Below are 25,541 nucleotides of genomic sequence, written 5' to 3'. Positions count from 1 at the left end.
CCAGGCTCTGAGCTGTCAGGACAGAGCCCGACGTGGGGCTCGAACCTGCCGACTGCGAAATCACAACCTGAGTGCAAGTCAGACGCTTAACTCACTGAGCCACCCAGGTGTCCCAATCCCGGTCGTGTTCTTGACTGCTGCACTGTGCCACCTTCTAGAGACCCCCCGAAGTGGAAAGTCGAAGGCCTTGCTCCAGGAGGGCTTTTCAGCCTGATGGAATCAGGTGCACACACAGAGAAAAGGAAGCAATAGGATAGTCTGGAGTGTGGAAAATTCAGAAATAACAGAACACCAGAAGATTCTGTACATAGTAACTGTAAGAGAATTTAGAAGGAAATTGCGGACTGCATTTGCCCATTTCCAGAATATGTTTATGCCATTGTCTGCTTCCTCTACTTCATATTATCTGTTTGTTTCCTCTTTAACTAATGTTACAAGGTGTAAAATGCAGTATATTAAAAGGTAAATAAGCAGTATGTGTATGATTTTGGATTTTAGATGGAATTGCTTGAAGCTAGGTGTGCTTTCTGCTTTATTTGTAACTTGAATGTATCCAGCCGGCTAGTCGCCCACGTGCCAGCATGCGGTAGGCTTCTGATAAAGTCTTTAACCACCTAATCTTTGCTTGTTGCAGGCGACATGGCTGTATGGCATACAAATGACAGGCTTGCTCTTGGTGTGCATTCTTCAGTTTTTTAATTCTATGATTCTTGGATCATTGCTGATCAGTTTTAATCTTTCAGTATTAATTGCAAGAAAACTTCAGGTAGGACATTATTTTTGTCCTTTAAGCAAACTTTTTTTTAAATTGTGTGGTTGCTTGGGCCTTATTTTTATACAGCACACAAAGGAAAATGTATGACCAGATTCCCACTGAAAAGCACCGGACCCATTATTTAGGGATTTTTTTGTTTTGTTTTGGGTTTTGGTTTTGTTTGTTTGTTTGTTTGTTTGTTTTTATGTGCACGGTGTAGCGTCTCTGTTTTCACGCTTTCTGATGTGCCACCCCTTGTTTTGACATTTACTTTTGTCTTAGAGAATTGGAATCTCAGTTCAGGGATTAGCCAGAGATGCTTATTTGAATGCATGCCATTGATTTAAACCTGAAACGAAGAAGAAAAACTTTTTTACTTCTGGTGTGTGTGAATTCAAGAGTAAGAAGAACCTGTTGCTTGGGGACATATGTTCATCCCAGTGTCTCTCGAGTTGCTGGATACCTTATTATTGGCGACACAGTAGCACTGCTCCCTACCGCAGCATTCCGTATCATGGTATTGATTTTTAAGTGAATTTAGATTAACTCTGAGAATTTTGAGAATCCAGATACATACATTCAGAAATAAGGGGACATTCCTAGAGTGTCACATTTGAAAACACTGACCTGATATTTTGGTTTTATTAAAGAATTCAAATCTCTTAAAGTTACATGAGATTTAATTTGTTTTTCTTCACATGACGTCACAAGGCCTGTTTGCTTTTTCATAAGCATATGAGAAACATTTCTCATAAGTACTTTTATATCAAGAAGCTGTTTTACCTTCTGCTTTAGGAAGAAAATATCCTGTCATGGACAAGCTGTCACAAAGGTTTTTTTAAAAAAGGCTTCAGTTGATGATCTAAAACAATAGTTCTCATTCATCCTTCTAACTTTAGTTATAAATAAACATCATGCCTATTTAATTCTTCAAAATTATTAGATATTATTATATTTGATGATCTGTAAAGTTAATCTGACAGATATAAGAAGACTATTATAAAGAGCACAATTCATCTTTTATTATACTGGTAGGTCTTTAATTTGCTGTGTCGTCTGTGATACATGAATTAATGGTTAAATGACCACAAGATTTGTTCAGTCAGTGTATCCTGAATACCCTTCTGGCAGACTCCATACTCTAGTTGCAAAGGTCTAAAAAAAAAAAAAGACTAGGACAGTTTTCTGACATTATGAAGCTTATTAAGGGATTCATTTACATTTATATTAGACATTTACAAACATTAAGACAGTATATAACCTCGTGAAAAGTAGGTGATATTTTCCACATATTTTCCCAGTATGTTGCATGATCTCATGTTTTAAACCCTTAAGTAATCTCATCTTAAATGTCTCTGAAGTAATTTAAGAATTAAGACTCAGCTGTTTTCATTTCTAGAAAAATCTGAAAACTGGAAGCTTCCTTAATAGGCTGGGGAAACTATTATTACATTTATTTGCAGTTTTATGCTTGACACTTTTTCTCAACAACATTATTAAGGTAGGTTAATAAAATGACATTTAATTTATGAATTAAAGTTACCTAAAGAATGACCAGTTCTCCTTTTAACAAGCTCAGTTTTCACTTTGTTTCTGAAACAGTTATTCTCTATCTCAGTCATTGATTTCTGCTCATTTTTTAAATATGTTCTAACTTGAACTCACTTTTTGAGTTACTACACTTTTTAAAAGCTCAACTTCAAAGGCATTAAATGATTGTCTCTCTAATTTTAAAAAATTCTGCTTTTTAGAGAGCGTTTTCTTGCACTATGGTACAAAGAAAAAGATGACATGGTTTTCACTGGGTTAAGTTGATAGATGAACAGGCAGGGCGCCTGGCTGTCTCAGCTGGTGAAGCGTGCAACTCTTGGTCTCGGGGTCGTCAGTTCGAGCCCCACGGTAGGTATAGAAGATTACTTAAAACAAAAGAAAAGAAGAGAGAGAAACTAGCTTGACTGTTGGAACCACAGTGATTTATTGAAACGATTTTGCCCCTCCTGGCAGGCTGGTTTCAGGGCAGGAGACATCCGCATGTACGTTGGCAGTCCCTCTTCCTGTCTGTTGACTCTCAGAGACTCTCACTCATCCGGCCACATTAAACACTTCCACTCCAGGTCCTTGTCGCTAGTTCTTAAACCCCACACAGTTCGGTACTTATCAAAAGCTTACTTGAGCTGAGCAATCAGCGTTTCCGAAAGATTGGCTGAAAGATACGCGGTTCACCCATTTCCCCACTCTAGACATTTAGTCATCCGTGCCTGAGTGAAGCCAGCAGAGCACTGCATGCCTGGACCATTGATTCTTGACTTCCCAAAGAGTACCATCTATTGAGTCATACTTGATGTCTTGCCAGCTACATACAATGAGAGGAATTAGAAAAAATTCGTCTTTGAGACTCCTGCTGTTTTTACCGTACCCATGGGGAAAATTTCTCTTGAGTCTCAGTCTTAGGAGTGTTAGGATCTGTTTTGAGCAACTAGTTTGTTTTAATCTTATGACCTGTGCTTTTATCTCCCTCTGCATTTGCTAGTAGAATGTGTAAGCCCAGATTTGCAGCTCATCTCTAGCAAATGTATTTTATGTACTAACCTCACTTCTGGATTCGTCTTACTTTCTTTTCTATCTTCATTTTCCCTTTGATAGAATTTCTTGACCGATTTATGTTATATGGATTTTTGTAAAGCGTATGTTAAAAATAAAATGATGTGAATTAAAATCCTAATCACTAATGATATGCGCTGGCATTTGTTCACTCTGGGGGCCACCACTGAGCCTTCAGTTGTCATTGTGTGAATGAGTCTTCTATCAATTGTGTCTCCAGACAGAGACCCCAAAGCCAGAGAGGCCCTGTGGGCTCTATACCTGTTTGAGGTCTCAGATCATCAAATTATTGGTTTTCTGATAAAAAAAAAAAAATTGTACTCACCTGGCTTCAGCCATCTCCTCCCTGAGACCAAAGAAGCTCATCTTTTATCTATTTTACGTGTTGAACTTCTTTATAAGGTTGAAAAAAGTGATTCTGCTTATAAAAAGGGGGGGGCGGGATGAAGGAGTGTAAAAGTCACTGTGTTAGAATTCCTCATTTCTGACAACTATTGACAACATTTGCTATAAACACACACACACACACGCACGCACGCACGCAGTCCTGTGAAACTGGACACCAGATGTATGTATTCATTGGGAAATTATCAGGAAATCATGCATAAGGCGCTAATAGTAATTTTCATTTTCTCCCTCCCTGATAGAAAATTCTTAATCTGAAGTCAGACGAACACATATTTAAATTTCTGAAGGCAAAATTTGGGTTTGGAGCAACAAGGTATGGCTGAATTTAAAATTTATGTTTACTTTTTTATATTAAATCAATAGGGACTTTCAAACTTCATAGTGCCTTGAACTATTAATTCCAGGCTCATTTTGAGGAAAAATGTGTGGTTTACTTATCTTGTTTTGAATTTAATATTTTGCCTTTTCATTTGTTCCCTAGAGATTTTGATGCAAATCTGTATCTGTGTGAAGAAGCATTTGGCCTCTTACCTTTTAATACATTTGGAAGGCTCTCAGATACTCTACTTTTTTACGCTTACATATTTGTTCTGTCCATCACAGTGATGGCAGCGTTAGCAGTCGCCTTCCATAATCTCAGGTATGGCGTGTTTCGGAAGCCTATGCTGTGCTTTAACGAACTTGCTCTCTGTTGCCGAAAAAGTGCTCAGTTGAAAATCAATCTATCAGACACAGATGCGGTATTGTGCAGCTGAAAGGGGGGACGTAGCCAGTTTAGATTGGACTCCACTCGGTCATTAACGATGGACCAGCTAAGAGATAGCAAAAAGCAGGCAACACCGAACAGGCTGTCCCCTTTGAGCCCTTCCCATATGCCTCTTTCTATAGACACAGGATACTCAGAGGACTTACTCTACAGGGTTTGTGGGAAGTAAATAAGTTAAAATGACATACAGTGCTTAGAATGGTGCCTCACGCCTGGAACATTCTGTACATTTTATATGTCATTAGCTCGTATTACTATTAGTGACTCATAGTCTCTCTTTGGTTCTCATTGTTAGTTTTCCTGTTGTTTTTCTGCCTTTCTTTGTCTAGCTGCCTTTTTTATTTCTCATGAAGTATCAAGAGTTAACTGTTGTTTTGTTGCATGTTGTTAAAGGGCTTGCAAAGTTGGAGTCCACCAAAGTTTTCAGCAATAATTGGCTGTTTCTAAAAACTTAACATGTCTACTAATCTGCTAAAAGAAAGAGCCAGGGAGTATAAAGACTTTTTAAAAATGTGTGGAATACCTACCTACAAGGCTGATGGAGGGCTTCTGCATTTACTATCCGTGTTAAATTGAAAGAAAATTAAGTGTAAGAAATTGAAGCTGCTGTCATTTGTGAAAACTTAATGAAGCTCAGAAGGAAGCCCTTTTTCTCCATAGTTATCTTGCCAATTAAGGTGCTGGTGGGCTGTGATTCGCAGCCACCGGAGAGCTGTGCTGGAGAAGGGCATTAAAATGAGTCCAGATCAGTTGAGATGTTTTATGATTATTAAGAGAGTGAAGCAACATTGAACCATGAAAATACTTCATTGACTATAAACTATTTTAGTATCTTTCAGAAGTGTTCTTAGCCTGATCTCTAGCCCAAGATAAAATCCAGCCCTGTGAAAATAGATGGAAATTATTCTAGACAGTGTAATTTAATATTATTCCAGACACGCCAAGTGTCGGCAGGACTCTAGACTGCATGCAAAGCAGGAAGTTGAGTTGGCCTGCAGTATTTTGTGAAAATGTCTGCCATGCTCAGTGTGAATCTAGGAGCCGTCTCTGCAGGCTGACTTGGTGTATGATTGTGGGTGAGGTTTTAGAACATCCTCATCTACCACGTAGGGGGATTAGAACCTTATTGGAGGAAAAGTACTACATTAATTAAAGTAATTTAAGAATAATGGTATCTTAAGATGAGCTTCTAAGTAATTTGAAGGATATTTTATCAATGCCAAGTATTTAAAATATTTCCACCATCTTAATACTAGGAAGGATGATACTATTCTGTTCACGCAACACATCTGTGTTGGTGTAAAGGCTACGACTGAAAAGGAATTAACTCATGGGCTCTATATTCATGGGATTAATATGAGCTTTCCAGCTTGGCCAGGGAGATGGGGAGAGGTGTTGCAGAATTCTCTCAGGTATCAGGGGAAAATGAGAACATATGTTCTTGTCTGGAGCAACCTTTTAGTAGCAACATAGAAGCCAGGGTTTGGGTTGTAATATATGACACCTAAGTAAAGATTACTACCAGTGGTGAAAATTACCTTAGAATACCAGTTTAATTTTCATATGTATCTAGGGTGGTTGAAAGGATTTCTAGGGAAGAATAGTTTTCTAGTTACATGGAAGCCTCCTACGTATCCAGGTGTGTTGGATTTCATGAAGGCTAAGTGGGGCCTTTACAAGGCATTGCTTTTATCTGAAACTGATGGCACTTCCTGTTGTTTCCTTATGCCCTTGACAACGCACTGGACGACATCCGAACCCACTCGTCCATCTCAGCATCTCTAAAGTGGGGACCACCAGAGATGACAGTATGTGCCTCCCTGGTGTGACCCAGTTTAGACTACAGGAGGTCCCCCATGGAGTATTCTTGCCAAAATAAATGAACCTGACTCTAATAATTAACCTCTAGATCTAATTATAAGTTTATAAGCAGGGTGGGCATAGAGAAACGTATTAAACACCACCACAAGGAGAAAATCAGCCAAATCCAGAAGGTGGAGGTAGTTACAGGACAAATGACATTTCTTTCAGCCAATAAACAGCCTCAAAGCAGAGGATACTTGTTTTGACTGAGAGACAACTTAAAGAGACGTTGATGAAATGCAGTGTGAAAGCTTAGGGTCCTAATTCAAAGAAACCACCTGAAAAAAGCAATGGCAGTACATGAGAAATAGAATACAAAGTGGGTGTTGCGTGATAAGGAATTATTGTTAATATTATGAGTGTAATTACTTTAACATAGCCATATTTGATTTAAAAAAAATCACATCAGACATCTGTAATGAGGTATTGATAGGTTAAAATGTGATCATTTGTTCATAAAGGAACTGAATTCCAAGTTTATGGACACATTTTTATTTTTTCTTATTTATGAAAACTTACAAAATACTAGCAACTCCTGAAATATCTTTAAAGATATCTTTATCTTTTTGACTCCAGAAGACTATTATTTCTATTTTCTTATAAAGGGTTGAAGTACTCTAAATTTTTACTTACAATGAAATTTGTTAAATTTTAGTTAGTGATGCATTTTAGCACTTTTAGCTTCACAAATTCAAAATTGATTAATGCTGACTCATTTTGTCTTAGAGCAATAATACATTTCTAAATATATGAAGGGATAAGTTTCTAAATACATTTGTATATATATGAAGGCGTAAATCTTTTAAAAAGATTTACCTAACTTACAGTTATGTATCCAGTTTCAATTTTGTATGTGTGCTGTTTTATTCAGTGATTCTGCAAATCAACAATCCATGGGTCAAATGGGAAAGTGCACGATCATGCTGAAACCAGAAACTGCCTACAACTTAATACATACCATTCTGTTTGGATTCTTGGCATTGAGTACGATGAGGTATTTTGTCTTATCTGTTTGCTTGATTAATGTTTTTATTTGACCATTCTTTACCTGACATATTTTAGCAATGTAACTTGGAAACTGACGGGCATCTTCATTGATAATTATGGTTGCCATAAAATTTTTCTTGTTTGCTACCTTTTCCAGTACAAAATATTATTAATAACCACTTTTTTCCTAATTACCCAGATTCGTCTATTTTTACCTGTATGATGGTTCTCAAAAGGCAGTGAAACTCGTAACTGATCCTTGGGCAGACGGTTCCTGCACAGCCTTAGTTAGATTTTCCTGTCCCAGACGGTACAACTGTCTCACACCGCGGGTCTCTCCACGGCTGGCTGGCACTTGCTGACCTTTGCCTGTTTCTTTTGCTACAGAATGAAGTACCTCTGGACGTCACACATGTGCGTGTTTGCATCGTTTGGCTTATGCAGCCCTGAAATATGGGAGTTACTCCTGAAGTTGATCCATCTTTATAACCCAAAGAGGGTCAGTGCTATTATCCCTTTTAGTTCGATGACTTTCAGGATTTCTTTCCTACCAGTTATTGTTGTTTTCAGTAGTTGCCCCTACATCGGCCCAATGAAACAGATACTAAAATTTGAGGCAGAAAATAGATAACTGGCACCTTATGGTTTTCTCCCGTCTAAGTACTAACCAGGCCCAACCCTGCTTAGCTTCCAAGATCAGACGAGATCGGGCGCATTCAGGCTGGCGTGGCCGTAGACCTTAGGATTTTCTAAGGAGTTATTTCTAAAATAATTTTATTCTTAATTTTATTTTTTAAATTATTTATGTTTTCCCAAACCATTGGCTACATTTGCTTATTATACTGAATTTGGAAATACTGTAAAGCACACAAGGAAAAATTACAAATCCTCAAGAACTCCATTATCCAGTTATCACTATTATTATAATAAATTATCCTTAAAACAAATATTAATAACGGGGGATAGGAAAACACAAATATGAATAAGCATATGGTTATGGTTAATAGCCTATAGCTGCAGTTTTGAATTGTTCTCCCGTGTGAACTCACAAGGTGGCAATAGAGTAGAAGCTACAAGTATCTCATGAGTGATTGGGACCCTTACGTTGACCCAGTTGTCTGGCATATTGGAGACTCATGCTCCGTGAAATCACATTTTTGTTGCTTTAAAAAGAATGGGTCCTGTGTTTACAAAACAAAACTGTAAGGCCAAAGTGTTCAAAATACCTGTGATCTAAATAATGTCTTTCTTATATAGATATGTATAATGCGATATTCAGTACCGATATTAATACTGCTGTATCTGTGCTATAAGGTAAGACTGATTTTCCTCATTGTTGCCATTAATCAGTTTAGCAGAATAATTGCTTTGACTCTGTACTCTGTATGTTACTGGCAAATAGAATGGTTTGTGGTTACAGACCTCTCCTTGGCTTCTTATGAAGCTACCTGGCATTGATAGGAAAACCCATCTATTTCCCAAATAGTATTTAACAAGTAAAAACATTGTAGCAAAAATGACTACAGGTTAATTTTTCTGACTAACTTTGGTTTTGACTTACTATTCCGCTGATGCAAATTCCGAAAGATGTTTTCAGACCTATGTTGAGGTAAATTAAGTAGAGAAATAATTCCCTGTTACCTGCTTTAGAGAGAGTAAGAGATCCTAAAATGCATCTTACTTTAACCTACATATTTTATCAGATGCGTAAAATCACTTTGTAAGAGGCTGGGCATATGTAAGTAAGTACAGTCCCAGGCTAGCCTCGTTATCTGTCCTTCAGTTTCAATAGGAAATAAGGAAATTCCTCATATTCTCAGTTGACTAACTCCTGAAATAGCTTTAACTGTGCTTCAGTTCTGAGAATCCTTCGTAAGAGGCAGGGAGTCGCCAGTCAGACGGACGATTTGGTGACTCTTGACACATCTTTGAGATTTAGAGGCTTGAATCAGTACCCGGGCAGGGAGCCCAGACTACGCCATCCAACTGAGCTTTTACCCTCTCTTTTTAAACAATCTTACACATATTCTTAAGTTTAGATTTTTTCCTTCAAATTTGGTTTTATGTCAGAACGAACAGTAGATCTCATCCTCTACTGTGTATCGCCCCTCATTTGGGAGGGAGTCTCAAGGGAGGAAGGGGCTCAGCCCCGGGGAGGATTAGCGATTGCAGCTCAGCCTTGGGTTTGGCTTATCCTTTCATGTAAGATTTTACTCAAAGCCAGAGGTTTTAGGCTAAAAATAATATGTGATAATCATACTCTTGGATGATTCTGCTGTAAATATTTCAAAAAATCATGCTCTATCATGTTCCTATCCATCAAGACATTTATTGTCATAGGCAGAGCACTGTGCTAACTCAGATACTAGAAAACCTAGAAATAGGTTATTTCTACCACCCTGCCCCTGGGAATTTTCTTGCTCTGATGTAAATAAATGAAACTTCTTTAAAACATCTGGAAAGCAAAAACGGAAGATTAAGTAGAATTTACGTTTAATAAGGAATGAGGTAACTTCCCCTCTGCACGTTGGTTCTGGCTGATAAACCCCCTCCTCCCAGAGAAGACAGAGCTCACCACGTTTCTGGTCTCACGCTAAAGATGTATGCACACGGTAGCAGTCTTTTTTCCACAGCCTCTCTGTGTGTAGGCTGAGTTCTTCCATGTTTCAGCTGTGTATCTGGAATTGTGTTCATTTTTTACAGCTATTTGAGGACTTCAGTCTCTTGTTCTTGGCAAAACTGAGGAAGGGCATTCTAGAAGAAATAAACTACGCTATATGGCATTGGGTCTCAAAGTGTGGTCCCCAGACAAGCAACATCAGCATCACCTGGGAACTTGTTAGAAATACAGATGTTTGGGTCCCACTCCAGACCAGACCTACCGAATCAGAACCTCTGGAGTGGAGTCCAGAAATGTGTTTCCCCGGCCCTCCAGGTGGCACTTACGCACAGAACAGGGCTTCCCTGCACTATTGATATTTTGGCTAGGTAATTCCTTGTCATAGGGGGCTGTCCTGTGTGTTGTAGGATGTTTAGCAACATCCCTAATTTCGACCCCCTAGATGCCAATAGCACTTCTCTTCTGTTGGGACAATCAAAAACCTCCAGACATCGCAAAACATCCCTCTGGGGGTGGGGCAAAATCCCTCTCCCCACCTCTCTTGAAAACCATTACTATAGAAAAACCAGTGAAAGCACCAAAAAAGCCATCATTTCCAGGAAGTCTATGTTGATATTCTTTGAGTGAGAGAGTTAGTAACTCGGAAGAATCCTTCCAAAGACTTGCCTAGAATCAGCGTAGCCCTTCTCAGTATCGGACTTCAGGAGAAATCTTCATGCGTCCAGCTTCCATGGTACAAAACCGTTGAGATATTCCAACCTCTCCACATTTAAAATCACAAAGAAAATAAAGGTGTTACGTATATTAAGAATTACCCCGAAACTGAATCTGTTTTCCAACTATTGAACAGATTTACTGATAAGTAAAATGAACTCCTCTACTTCAAAGCCTCATTTGAGTTTCACAGAACAATTGTAATGAGGATTTCAGATTTTCTTGTCCATAGTAGCAATTTTGCTATATGTCTCTTTAGGACAATCCTATTTAAAAGGGAAAAGCATGCACTTCACTCTAAAATCAGGAGTTATTACGCTCACATTGATTAATTTATTTGCATCGCTGCATTCTCACAGTATTGCTAGTCATTTAGAAACAGCATTTAGTTAATTCGACACTTTCACACTGTTTAAGAAGTCTGCCACAAGACAGTGTTACTAGATTTTAACATTTTCAGAATTAACAACAGCAACTTTCAAGCTAGAAAAATATCTACTATCCATTGAATTGATAGATTTTAAAATATGTTTTATACCCACATAATTTGGACCTATCATTAAAAAGTTGGTATTCTATTGATTATCCAAATTAATAGGGATAATTGAAATATTACAAAGGTATCATTGAATCACTATGATTACATCTCTTCTAAAACTTTGAGACAGTAGTGCTGTCTTGGTTTTCCCTCACCAACAGTTTTCCAGGTTCACCCACCCACAACACTAGATGAGAATGAGCAGTAAAAATGGCCAAAGATGAGATGATAAGAAAAGCAAGTGACAGGGCTGGAAACACAGCCTCCAAGCAGTCAGGTTTCACTCGGGTTCTAGTTAGTGGTTCCTAAATAAAATTCCTATATTTTCAAAATTAATGAAGCACGGGCACTTTGTCATTGGCCTTCTTCCAACATGGGAGTTCTGCTGTTCACCTTAGGACGTATGTAGATTATCGAGGCTTCTTAGCCGATTATCATTCGATACAGCAGTGAACATTTAATTAATTGTTGGATTAAATAGGGAATTGTGGTAGAAAAGCAGTAAGCTCAGAGTGTGATGTTCGCACTCTGCTTCCCCTTCACTACCTTGAGTTGAGTTGGAGGCACCAGTGGCATAAAATGTTCCTGATTTCCTGGAGAGTCCTACTTTCAAATATTCTTCTCTCCCATTGTACCTGTAATTATATTAAAATATGCCAGGCTATCCTGGATTTGGATTTGGAGTCAGGTTTCAGGCCATAGCTCTGCCAGTCCGTGAGCTGGGCAAGTCAGGCTACCTCTCCAGCCAGCGTCTCCACACCAACAAAATGAACCGTGAACAGCAGTAGGGATGGTGCCCTCTTGCGTCCACTTCCTCCCTGGGTAACTGTGGGGATGAGAGGAGATTCTGTCCCAGAGCGTTTATGCAGCTCTAACGTGGCGCTGTCTTTTAAGGGCACATTCCGCATCGAAGGGTAGATTGCATGATGGAAGATCTATTTTTCTAGCGTACCGGGAACCTTCTCGCGGTTGCCATTTCCTGTCCTATCCAAATGAATGTTTCACTAGATACTAACACCACATACAACAGGTTTTTTATTAGAGTAAACTAAAAGCTCATTGTAAAAAGTTGACAACCCCTCTAGCCCTGATTAGCTTTGGCTCAGAATAACTCGGGGAACCTTTTTCGGACTTTGGCTGGCTTCTGCTAGGAGGGTCCACTGCCGCGGTGAAGTCGTTCAGATGCTGCGGTTGCGTGTTTATTTAGTTCACAGGCTATATGCCGTTTGTCCCCTTTCGTTTTAATCTTAGTGACAGTTGTGGGTGTGGGGGTGGATTTTGTTTTTGTTTTGTTTTGTTTTTAATTTCAGTTCTGGCCAGGAATGATGGATGAACTCTCCGAGTTGAGAGAATTCTATGATCCAGATACAGTGGAGCTGATGAACTGGATTAAGTAAGAGGATTTTTTTTTTTAACCTTTAAAATTTAAAGTGCCTTTTAAGCGTCACCATAGACCTCATTTGGTGTTTTCTTTTTTTCTGAAATCTAACTGTGAAGATACATTCATTTCCGAGTTTTTCTTTAAAGCTCTATATTTGGAAGTAATTTCTCCCCATTCAAGAAATATTCTCTCTAACCACAAACTCCGGAAGAAGGGAAAATACTTGTAAGGAGGGGAAGTCAGAGCTGGAGGATGCTCCCCAGGCCACTGGCAGCAGTGGAAAGGAAGCTTCGTAGTCTAGGCCAATTTTACCTTTAGCGTGTCTTCCATTTTGGTACCATTCAGATTTTCTGTTACTGCTGACACATGAAAGTATTCTTTCCTTGTTAATCATTGAAAAGTTATACCGTAAACGACGGAGTCCTACTAGCTGCGTGCACATTTGATTTCAACGAAGCACACTGCCCGAGCCCAGGCCTAAAGAAGACTAAAAATCCAGACTCTTTCTCTCTTGAACATCGTCCCATTTAGCATTCTCTCGGTGCCTACTGTTGCCTGCGTTCTGTTGCTTTGCCCCAGCACTCAGTGTCAGCGTGAAAGTCATGTGTTCGAAAGCTTTGTTAATGGAACCTGCCTCCCACCGGAAATAAACTTTGTTACCCAGAGCGGCATTCCTGTGCCCTGTAGTACTGCATTTCCCTACTTTGTAACCAAAAAGCAGCAGTGTGATTATTCACATGTAAATAGACGTCGCAAATCTTGTGTGACATATTCTGAAGGCATCGGCGGTATCGTCTCCATCACTTAGGGTTTTAGTAGCCATATTGGCACTTGCTCATGACTAATGTTTACTAACCAGTACAGTTTAGCACCGCTTGTGTATTAAGAGATGGTAAACGTTTGATAGCTTCGGTCTCTTGAGTGCAATACATGGATTTTATAGAGATTTATGTCTAAAATATATATGTGGCTTTGGTCCCAATGTCGGACTGGCTTTGACTAGATGCAGTGAATATAATTTTTCATGTACTTCCAGTGCTGAGATTAGTAAGCAGTGCTTTGTCTTTATTTATTTATTTAACTTTAAATCACAGCAGACGATTATAGAGTAAATAATTCCTTCCGTATTTATTGTGTATGGGAAAAGAGGGTTATTCGTGTAAAGAAAAGCTAATTACTTTTGCATTAACTATAGTCACCCGGAAATTTATGGCACGTACCTGTGAAGGTGAGGCTGGTGGTGTTCTGGTTTCAAAGTCACACTATTGATCGGAAGAGCGCAGGGCGCCCCCTCCTGGTAGAGCCCTGAAGCTGGCGGGCCTGCCTCGGTCATTCCTGTGAGCAGCCCGCCTCCGCTCCCCGGTCCCTGGGGAATGAATGGAGCCTCGGTAAGAACGTGTCCTGGCAGAGGCCAGGCGGTCCGTGGCAGTGTCGGGCTACTGCGCTTACTACAGTGCCTGTGTCTCCGTGCTTGTCCTCAGGCAAGATTACTTACAGTGACATTTCTGCTTCTGAGAGATGGCAGATGAGAGGTTATATTCCGAGTGCAAAGAAGACAGTCTGTTAGTCTGTTACTTCTCTCCTTTGCGAAAGTGATCTTTGTTCCTTACTTTATCGTCCTCTTACTAACATGGTCCTCTCCCTGTATGGAAACACGTTCTTTCTACTTTTTAAAAAATCCTCAGCAACTGGAAAGCTTTGTATTGTTCCAAAATATTGGCCCCATTGTGATCTAATCTTGCTCGTTTTCCCTTAAAATTCTTCAAATCTTAATTATTGTTTTTGTAAAAATAGCTGCTGGGCATGTTTGTGAAATAAGCTTAAGTGATGATGAATATATGCCAAAATTGGGTCTAGTTAGACGCAAAATGTATTTGTTTAAATCAACATTGAAATCAGCTCTGGTCTGTAGCCTTCGGTTCCAAACACAAGGGAAAACACACTTCATATTCTTTGAACTCGCCTTGATTTCTTCTGTTTCTGAAACGTAACATATGACCTTCCGCTTCCATTTTACTACTCTGATGAGTCACCTGTGCCCGGATACTAGCAGGTCTGAGCTGTGCTGGAAGCAGGCTGTGGCCGAAGGATGGCATGGACTGTCCCTGGGAGTCGGTCTGAAGTTGTCTGAGGGCAGCCGGCAGAGCTCCGGCGGGGACTCGGCCCCCTTCTTCCCACGTCATCTGCTGCTGTTCTCGGACAGCCGGCACAGTGGCACCATGTCTGTCTTTCGTCAGGGAGGTCACGGCAGCGTGTACGGGGCGGGATGTAGCTTCCGTCACAGGACGGCTGCGGGACGAGTCGGGATGAGAAGTCGTGACCTACAGGAACCCTCGGGGACACCTCAAGTGACCCTCCGTGATGGTACAGGGCCCCTCCTCTGTGAAGTGTTGAGAAGAAGCCTACCCAGCACGTCCCGGTCTCTGTTCTGTATACTTGATGCTGGGGCAAACCGCACGCCTGCCTTACGCATCACCGTTGTGCTCTGGGACACTGGGCCTCCGTTTGGAGATCAGGGCTGGCCGAGTATTCACTTGGGCTTCTCGGGCTTGGAGGATGAATCGAAAGATTCCATCACCTCAGCAGGAGTTAGTTATTTCCTCCTCTCCTGGAGGGCTCGGTTATGACCCTTTATTGGCCAACCAGACAGCCTCCAGGGAAGATAAAGGGCATGGCTTTAGGACACCACATATTAATAGGAGAGGGGCCGTTCTGAAGGGATTCGGTTTCTGAGAGTCTGTTTAACACCTTAATGCGTAAAGTTATATCTGAACTTGTACTTACTGATAGGATTTAACAGATACTTATTGAGCACCAACGACACATAGGACATCACGTGGCCGCCCACTCTCACCACCTCTCCGCTAGAGTTGAGTCTCATCTCAGCACTGCTGTCTTCATGCCTTTTTTCCATATTCTTACTATTGAATCCAGTTTAAGGTTTTTAGAGCCTTATCAGGTTTCAACTGAAAACTTTTTTATATTAGTAATAGAAATGTCCTACCTTTAGTTCCTTCAAGATTTCACTGTAAGTAGAAAACTAATAGAACTTTGAGAGTCGATCCCTCGTTAATCAGCGAGGACATTGTGTTGAAGTCAGCCCCAGAATCTTCCCTGGGAGAACCAGGAGGCCGCTTATACCCCGATCCTTCCTCGGGGCCGGCCTGTGTGCTCCCCTGGCCGCCTGCCCTCCGCACAGCGCTCACTGCCGCATGCTCGCTTCCCAGCAGATTGAGGGTCTCCCAAACGCAGAGATTAAAAACACGATTGATTGATTGATTGATTGATTGATTGATTGATTTTAGTCTCTGGCAGCTCTTTCAGCAAGACCCAGGTGGTACTTGCTGTGCCGTGTGTGTGACTAGGAAGCACTTTTACTTCCACGAGGCCAAACGCCACGGCAGTGGTGCTTCAGACCTCGTTCCTTTGTGACCCATAAGTGTTTCATTCTTGTTCCTGAAATTCTTCTTTGACGTTGTGCAATGAAGACACTCCCGCAGATTTGAATATTCTGAGATGTGACATTTTAACCACGGGGCTTTAGAAGATTTTTCACTAACGGTAGTCCCTTTTCAGTGATGAAGCCTGCATGTGCAATATATTCTCAATGGGACTGAGAAAATGGACCACACTTCCTTAGCATTTTATCAAAGCAGAAAGAATTACTGTGTATCTTAAGTATGATGAAGGTTAAGTTGAGACCTTAAATGCCTATAAGCCTCTTTTATATTTAATGAATCATTTTGTGGTATTTGCATAATTCTATAAATTTTTGAGGGGTAGATAAAGCAAATGTTCACACATTATATTATAATGCTCAGTTTACCCATTAGTTCAACAGTAATTAACTTGTTGAAGCTTAGAGCTTCAAAAGTAAATGAGATTATTTGTTCAAAATGCCATCAGGTCTTCCTGGAATGACATTTAAATTATGTAATGTAAATCCGTTTGACCTGTGAGTCCTTGTCATTATTTAGTGACATTTCTTGCAGAATAAATTGTTTGCAGGTTGGGCAGCCCGCTATAGAGCTTGGCAGAGGGCTATAAAAACAAATTATCCTTTCATTTTATACATCATTTGTTCAAACATTGGTAAAAATTGCTTTGTTTTTCTATAATAGAGAAGTGTCATTCAATGGTTAAAAGCACATTAGCTGTTTTAGACACAGACCACAGACTGTGTCAGCAGAAGTATCTGTGAAGGCAGAATACCCAGCATTACACCTGTCATACTGCATATTTTAAGTTAAGGACAAAAAAATGCCTTTTCCCTTTGCCTGCTGAGTTCACCACAGAAAATATAAACCACGGTGAAGCTAGCTAGGTTTTTAAAGTTCAGAAAACGTGTGATTGCTTTTCCTTTTGTTCCACTTTGCTTGTTTGTTTTGCTTTGCATTGGCTTTATGGGTAAACTTGAATCTTTAAAATGTGAAATGTCCCAGGTTTGCAATGGGGCTAGCTTATGAAACCAAGTCACTAGAAGAAAGAGAATAAACATCGTCTCTGCTATGCTCTGAAGTCCCTGGTTTTCAAGGAAGTATTACTTCTAGTTTATTTTATAGGCGTTGGGGTACTTGTATTTGCTGCTTTAAAGTAAAACCAAGGGGGTGCCTGGGTGGCTCAGCCGGTTGAGCGTCCAACTTTGGCTCAGGTAGTGATCTTGCAGTTTGTGAGTTTAAGCCCCACGTCGGGGTCTGTGCTGACGGCTCAGAGCTTAGAGCTTGCTTCAGATTCTGTCTCCCCTTCTCTTTGCCCCTCCCATGTTCATGCTCTGTCTCTCTCTGTTTCTCAATAATAAACAAATTTTTAAAGTTTAAAAAAAATAAAGTAAAACCAAGGAAAGACTGCTAACAGGCCACAGGATTGTTGTGCCAGCGGCTGAGACAGATTCCTTTACTTTTCAACTTTCTCTTTGCTAATGAGGCCAAACATTAAAACACATCACAGAAGGGGCACCTGGGTGGCTCGATCAGTTAAGCGTCCAACTTCGGCTCAGGTCATGATCTCGTGGTTCGTGAGTTCAAGCCCTGCGTCGGGCTCTGTGCTGACAGCTCGGAGCCTGGAGCCTGTTTCCGATTCTGTGTCTCCCTCTCTCTCTGACCCTCCCCCGTTCATGCTCTCTGTCTCAAAAATAAATAAACGTTTAAAAAAAAAACACACACACATCACAGAAGAATGTGGTTTAGTTCATTTTTCTCTCCGTGCCTCTGAGCAGTCCTGCGGCACGTGGCTGCACCGCTGTGGGGGCGGGGCGCTCCAGTGCTCCCTGAGCACCCAGTGGGGAGAGGCGGGATTTGCCAGGGTGAGCCAAGTCTGATGTGTTTCGTTCCCAGGATCGCTCAAGGCCCACAGAAAGCACTAGTAAATATGTGCTAGACTAATGACTGGTTTATATGGAAGTGTCTGCCTATAGTGGGAGCTGAGTCTGGCGCTATTAGCTTATTAGCTAGAAGGCTTCTTGAAGCCAGGTTACCATCATACCACGTTTGCCAGCCCAGCACACAGTAGGCCCTCAGCAATAGATTTTGACTGAATAAAGAATAGCTTTGTAGCTTCCCAGCAAGCAGTTCAGGACTTTGGACATTTTAAACCTTTGAGAACTATGTAATTCATCCAAGTAGTATGATTATAGTCTAGGAAGGGAGATGAAACCTGGGTCATTAGCCATGAATAGATAAGAGATCAGTCCTAGATCAGTCATCTGTGTCTGCCACAGTTATAAAATATATACTAGAAACAGCTCTGTGCATCTCCCGACGCTGGCTCCTGTTCTAATTCGAAACGGGGATGTTAAGACAGTCTTGAGATCTGGATGGATGTTATCAGCTCAGCTGCCGGATTTGTCATCTGTGTACAAAGACCAGTTGGGCACTCTTTAGGCAGTAAGACCATGTAAACCAGGACAGCTCACCCACAGCTAGCCCTCGCCTCTGCCAGACGTGGAGACCAGACTTCATATCTTCAGTTCAGAGGCCCCAGAGACAGCCACTTTTGGGCATTATTTAATATGGGACGTGATTATATTATTTATTGCGGTGGGATGGTTTAAGCCAGTTAAGAGTATACAAAAGAAAAGAAGACTGGCTTGGGAAAACGATGACACTTTTCTTTAATTAATATTTGTCCAGACTTATTCCTTAGCAATTCTTTTTTTTTAAGTTTTCCATTTTTTTCTTTTTCTTTTTTTTTTTCTTGTTTTTTTTTTTTTAAGTTTATTTATTTATTTTGAGGGAGAGAAAGAGAGAGAGAATCCCAAGCAGGCTTTGTGCTGTTAGCACAGAGCCTGATGTGGGGCTTGAACTCCCAAACTGAGAGCATGGCCTGAGCCAAAACCAAGAGTTGGACATTTAACCCACTGAGCCATCCAGATGCCCTTTTTCTTTTTAAATTTTCATTTAAATCCGTATCGGTATTGGTTTCAGGAGTAGAATTCAGTGATTCATCACTCACAACACCCAGTGCTCATCACAAGTGCCCTCCTTGATGTCCATCACCTATCTAGCCCATCCCCCAGCCACCTCCCTCGGTTTGTTCTCGAGCACCCCTCGGTTTGTTCCCCATTGTTAGGAGTCTCTTATGGTGTGTTTCCATTAGGGACTCTTTTGCAAGTCTGGCGCGTGGTGATGAGGGTGGCTCAGGGTAGGCGGCCCAGACTAAGTGCTTAGTAAGTGTCAGTTGAATTAAACTAAATATTTGTAGAATCTCCCGCTAAGGAATGTTACACCTTCACATGTTGTCATTGAAACCCGCCTGTCCCACCCACCACATGGGACAGAAGTCAAGAGTTCCTGTAAATTGCCAGCTCAAGGGGACGGGGCAAACATTCCTTTGTTCTTGCACTCTTGGGTCTGCTTGTTGGAACGATGACCATCCACCCAGCAGTCGGGCTCACTGAAAACCTGGTTCTGTGCTAGTCCACACTCTAGCCTCTGGCGTCCATAAGGGAGGATGCAGGTCACACGTCGTTCCTGTTGCCCATCGTCCTTCTGTCCACATCTTGTCACTTGAGAAAGCCCATTGAAATCCAAGTGAGAGGGTCATTGGTAGAAAATCTGAGTTCTTCAAGTAAGTTGTGAGCGTTACAACTTGAACTGTAGGATGTACCGTAAGGCCTTTGTCAGATGGCGTTCACACTCTGGTCTTAGCATTGCACTGAAGGAAATAGAACATCCGCATGTGATGGCGGCTTCTCTTAGAAACTTAGCACCAGGGTAAGTTTCTGCCCTGATCTCCCAAAACGCAAGGAGAACAACAGCCTGCTCTTTCTCTAGAGTATTTCGAGTTTTAATAATTTCAGTGAGACTTCTCGAAACTATCTGCGTCCTTTACCTCCCCCTGGCAAGCCCAGGCTGCTCTTTTCTTAGCACAGGCAGGGCTCGCGGGGCCCCCAGTGGCCCCCGCAGGAAGCAGTGTGCTGAGCAGTCTGCACAAAGGCGCTCGGGGTCGTCCCCGGGGAACTGACACCTCGTTGATTTGCAAGGCACTCCAAAAAATGGAAGGGAATTAAAATCAACCACTAAGATTCTTTTCTTTCAGGGGGAAAAGGAAAAATGAGTTCACTGGAATCAGGGGCTCTTTCCTTGATCCTCCATCAGTGTCCGTCACACCCCACAGGGAGGCAGGGAATCGCAGCTTGGTGGCACTTAGCAGGGTCATGATTTAATGATACGAGAGTGCCCGTATTCCTCCAGATTCCTCAGACTTTCATAATCAGGGCCAAGGAGAGGAGTATGGGAAATGCTTGTGTTTCCACATCAGAAACAGTGTACGTCCCCATACTGAGTAATAAATTATTTGCCTTTTCAAAATCTTCTGTGTTCTTTTGTTTCTACTGATTCTGTTTTTTTTTTTTTCTGGAAAGCTATTTATCATAATATCTGTGATCTTTTTCCTTGTTTCAAATGAAAACCGTTGGAATTGACTCGTGATTAGCTGCAGTTCTGGCTTTATAATTTGTTTTACTCTAGGCAGCCCTTTAGTTAAGTTTAATACAGAACAGGATGACAGTCTTGTAAGTTCTTTTTTGTCAGAATCTGACCCTCTGGAGCAAGAGAGGGAGAGGATTATGGGATTTAGCCCAGAAGGCTTAGAGCCAGGAGATGCCCACATCCTAAGCCCATTCATTATAAGGGTAAACCCATCAAAACAGTAAATTAGAAGTTTCCCAACCATTGTCAAAAACAGACAGGAGAAGTTTCATGAAACAGTTTGAAGGCAAATGTCAAACAGCCTCCTGTGTTTTTCCCAAAGTCTCAGCCCTTCCTGACACAGCTGGGTGATTCTGGGAACATGATGTTGTTTTCTTGTTGTCTTTGAGGAAATCTTAGCGGTGGAGTTAATTCAGACTCTGAATCTTCTAGCTCCAACACCCCAAGAAAGGCCGTGTTTGCCGGGAGCATGCAGTTGCTGGCCGGAGTTAAGCTGTGCACAGGAAGGACCTTAACCAACCACCCGCACTACGAAGACAACAGCCTGAGAGAGCGGACCAAAGCGGTGAGGGCTCATCGCTTCTGGGGGGCCAGCAGTGGCTTGCTGTCGTGTGTATGTTGTCAGGGGCAGTCGGACCTGAAGGCCACAGGCCTGTGTCTCCTGAGTCTGCCCTGCCCCCCACATCCATTAAAGGCAACATATGTATTCCTCTGGATTAAAATAATAAGAGAAACGGCTTGAGATGTACAGAAAAGAGCATTTAAGAACAAAACCCTCAGAGCTTTTGAATTAGGGAAAGAAAAGGAGTAGAGACACGCTAGTAACTTATTTTATGGACCATTGTGTGTGTGTGTGTGTGTGTGTGTGTGTGTGTGTGTGTGTATTAGTTGGTAATATAGCCACATAGTTCAAATTTCAAAATAAAGGGGAACTTAGTGAAAAGTCTACATCCCACCCTCTCCCAGCTACTGTCTCCCCTCACAGGAGACAAATGCTTCGTTGTGTATCTTTCCACAGGCATTTTGTGCATATACAAATGTACACACACTGTATTCACATTCTTTCCCCCTCTTTTACAAAAGAACATATTAAATCTTGGTTTCTTTGGCATTTCATATACTTCACAGCTCGTTCCATATCAGTTATTTTTTTTAACTAGTCACTTCCTTTTTTTTTAATTTTATATTTTAGAGAGTGAGCGTGAGTGGGAGAGAGGGGCAGAGGGAGAGACAGAATCTTAAGTGCAGAACCCAGCACAGAACTTGCTGTCACGACCACGAGATCATAACCTGAGCCGAAATTGAGAGTTGGATGCTCAACTGACTGAGCCACCAGGCGCCCCCCCCCATATCTGTTATTGACAGCGTTGTATTTTTGAATCTACAAAAATTTTGTTAGCAGACATAGCATATTTTATTTAACCATTTAGGTTGTTTCCCTGTCTTTTGTAATGATGTAAACAATGTTCCAAATGGTAAACTTGTATGCATATCACTGTGCACAAATACAAGTGTTTGTCTGTACATCAGATTCTTAGAGATGAACTTGTGGGACAGAAAGTACGGGCATTTGTAATTGAGCTAGACAGATAGTCCTAAGTTGCCCTCTGTACAGGTTATACCACATACATTCCAGTGAGCAGTGCAGAGAGGTACCCCTTTCCCCCAGTCCTCTCCAGCAGTGGGCTCAAACTTTTTAATGTTTTATGTCAGTCACTTCATAATCTTAGCGGCTGAAAAGTTGCTGAAAAGTCTTGTTTTGGCAGGAGATTTAACTAGCCTAAAAGCAAATGATTTTTTACTAAGTCTCCTGTTTTTTATGAGAATCATCTGAACCTAGATTCCTACTAAAATGGGGATTTTTCAGTTGGTGCAAGTACCTGAGATCACCCCAGGTTAGCTGGAGGAAGCAGGGAGGGCACCGGCTCCACAGAACCGGAGTCCAGGCGGGAGGTGGCTGGTGCGGCTCAGACTTGGCAGAAGGTGCAGAAGGGACACGTCAGGCGCACGGGGGCTCCTCCTCGCACCACCCTCTCCGATATCCAGCCCTTGTCTAGGGACTGAGTTTTGTGCTCTAACCAAACACATCCTTAAGGTCCTGGTGCCCTTCTTCAGTCATGACCTTCAAATCCTGGGAATGGCTTTGGTGTGAGGCCACTGCTAAACTACAGCGAGGATGGCCTCTGGCTTCAAGTCACAGAAGGAGACCACCTCCTGGCATTTCACCTATCAGTACAGGCACGCTGGCCCTCAGGGCCCAGTCTCTTTGGTCAGAAAGGCATCATTAGACATCAGTGTGCAGGGAAGGAGTCGGCACCCCTGTCCATCCCCCCGCCCCCGTGCACACACATGCGCGCGCACACACACACACACACACACACACTGCAGTCACTTAAGGTATGTGACGCTGGTGATGAACAGGGAGGAGGCGCCTCCCACTGAACTGCCACTGGTGCTGCAGGTTGTTCGTGCTCCAGGAAGCGTGAGAGCGAAGCACGGGGTCTCCTGGTCAAGCCAGGGGCAGCCTAGCACCGAGGACCCTATGGCGGTGCTTTTCTCCAACCGCCATGGTCAGAAGCTGAGGATCCTTACAAGTAGAGGTGCCCCCAAGCTGTACCGTCACGCCTGATGGACCTTTTCGTGCAAGAACCCCTTTTTAAACGTAGAGATTGTGTCTTCTTTACTCCACTGTTTATTTACCTCAGGGAAGCATCCTTAGAACGGGCATCTACGGATACATAGCTCCCAACAATACATTCTAAATCCGTATCTATTTGGTGTCTAAAGCCCAGTGTATTCAGCATGACTCACTCTCTTCTTCCCAAAGCTGAGTGATTGTGACTTGCATTCTTTTGGAAATTTCCCCCACACACCCCAGGACTGCGGATGAGTGAGTGGCCTGCACGGGAAGGGGTGGGGGAGCTGGGTGTTGGATCTTAGCCATAACCCCTGTGGGACGTTACCTTATTAGATACTCGTCCACTAACTTCCTGGCAGTTGAGTGGTATTTTTCGCTATTCCACTTTCATCTCGTTTTGCAGGTTTATCAGATCTACGCAAAGAGGTCTCCAGAGGACGTGCACGCCCTCCTGAGGTCCTTCGGCGCTGACTATGTCATCCTGGAAGACAGCATCTGCTACGAGCGAAGACACCAGCGGGGCTGCCGGCTGCGGGACCTGCTGGACATCGCCAATGGGCACGTAAGCGTGTCCCCTCGCCCCGTGCGGGGCTCCTGCAGTGTTGGGGGGGGGTCCAGTCTCACTCTCTGTACGTTAGAGAATGATGTCGGGAATCAGTTCACCATCTTCACAGCATCCCACACAATTCCCGGCTCTGGCACATCAGTGACAGCCGTGCGGGCCGGGCCAGGGGACAGATAGGGGCGTTCAGACCCCAACTTCACATTAAATAGAACAACTCTGTCTTTAGCTGATTTGTATCACGAGGCTATGTATAAAACTCATTTTTAGGGGCGCCTGGGTGGCGCAGTCGGTTAAGCGTCCGACTTCAGCCAGGTCACGATCTCTCGGTCCGTGAGTTCGAGCCCCGCGTCAGGCTCTGGGCTGATGGCTCAGAGCCTGGAGCCTGTTTCCGATTCTGTGTCTCCCTCTCTCTCTGCCCCTCCCCCGTTCATGCTCTGTCTCTCTCTGTCCCAAAAATAAATAAACATTGAAAAAAAAAACAAACCTTTTAAAACTCATTTTTAAAGGTTTTGCCGTTAAAAGCAGAACCTCAGCCTCTTAACACCACTGCCCCAGAGCATTGTTTTGGCTGGCACGTGAGTATGACCGTGACAGCAGGGCCCCCATCTCCCCTTCCAGGCACCACTCCCGCCAGCGTCCCCTTTGCCCACTGGCACCATGCCACCAAGATGGCTTTCTGCGGCCAAGTCTTCCAGAGCAGAAGAACAAGCTATAGCTCCCTCCAGCCTTCTGAGAAAAATGTTCTCGGACCTATGCCAGGCCTCAGATTAGCACAAGCAGGAGCTTTTCACCCTGTAGAGGTGCTGTAATTATTTGGTATAAAAGCTGATAGATATTTAAGAAACAAGTGGGGGGAGAAAAACTTGACTGTGCAGATTTTGAGATTCAGGACACTTAAGTCTCCTCTCAGCAAATCTCAAGTCTGTGGTATTATTGACTGTTCTCCCCATGCTGTACAGTCGGGCCTCAGAACTCATTCACCTTGTAACTGCAGGTTTGTTCCTTTAAGGAACATGGATGTTTTTTTTTTAATTTTTTTTTTAAACGTTTATTTTTGAGACAGAGAGAGGCAGAGTATGAACAGGGGAGGGGCAGAGAGAGAGGGAGACACAGAATCTGAAACAGGCTCCAGGCTCTGAGTTGTCAGCACAGAGCCCAACACGGGGCTCGAACTCACGGCCCATGAGATCATGACCTGAGCCGAAGTCGGACGCTTAACCGACCAAGCCGCCCAGGCGCCCCGGAACATGGATGTTTTAATTAACTTGATGGTGGTGATCATTTGACCATGTCCATGTGTATCAGATCATCATAAATATATACAGTTTTGTCTGTCAGCTATGCCTCGGTAAAGTTGGGCGGGGGGGTGGCGGGGACAAACATGAGCTTCAGTTTTTGCCGGAGGAAAGTAACTGTCCCTAACCATCTTGAATTCACAGGAGGTAAAGACCAAAGACGCGCATTTAAATCTTGATTTGTGTGTAACTTTTTCTAACGAGGCCACCTACTGAGTTGGAGGATTTCCTCTGGTCATAGTCATTCTTCTCAGTATTTTATTCTTGTGAGAGCCACAGCGTGTTACATTCCTAAGAACAAGGGGACCCAAGTTCTGCTTCTGGCTTTGCCATTAGAGGGGATGATCGTGTGGCAGAACTCCCCTCTCCAGCTGTGGTTTACACTTCCGCAGGGGAAAGAGGTGGGCCAGATCGTCTTTAAGCAGCCACTGACATTGAAATTGGACGATTTACGCTCACCTAACGTACCACTCTCAAAGAAGC

General features: G+C 42.4%; 1 protein-coding gene across 6 annotated transcripts in view; it reads left to right on the top strand.

Moving 5' to 3' along the window:
* The window catches only part of DPY19L3 (dpy-19 like C-mannosyltransferase 3), an 80,437-nt gene that overhangs the window by 51,011 nt on the left and 3,885 nt on the right, over positions 1–25,541 (top strand). For 5 of the 6 annotated variants that reach the window (XM_043599112.1, XM_043599114.1, XM_043599111.1 and 2 more), the window contains 10 exons: positions 635–766; positions 2,154–2,255; positions 4,003–4,076; positions 4,245–4,403; positions 7,264–7,386; positions 7,767–7,878; positions 8,637–8,693; positions 12,562–12,644; positions 20,993–21,125; positions 23,602–23,760. In XM_043599112.1, the coding sequence (XP_043455047.1) occupies positions 635–766; positions 2,154–2,255; positions 4,003–4,076; positions 4,245–4,403; positions 7,264–7,386; positions 7,767–7,878; positions 8,637–8,693; positions 12,562–12,644; positions 20,993–21,125; positions 23,602–23,760 (1,134 nt within the window). The remainder of the gene's footprint in view (positions 1–634; positions 767–2,153; positions 2,256–4,002; positions 4,077–4,244; positions 4,404–7,263; positions 7,387–7,766; positions 7,879–8,636; positions 8,694–12,561; positions 12,645–20,992; positions 21,126–23,601; positions 23,761–25,541) is intronic. The other variant, XM_043599113.1, reaches the window with a different exon arrangement.

The sequence above is a fragment of the Prionailurus bengalensis genome, chromosome E2 (assembly GCF_016509475.1).
Source record: "Prionailurus bengalensis isolate Pbe53 chromosome E2, Fcat_Pben_1.1_paternal_pri, whole genome shotgun sequence".
Lineage (NCBI taxonomy): Eukaryota > Metazoa > Chordata > Mammalia > Carnivora > Felidae > Prionailurus > Prionailurus bengalensis.
The sequence above is the reverse complement of the archived record's forward strand: the minus strand, read 5'-3'. Positions and strand labels throughout refer to the sequence as shown.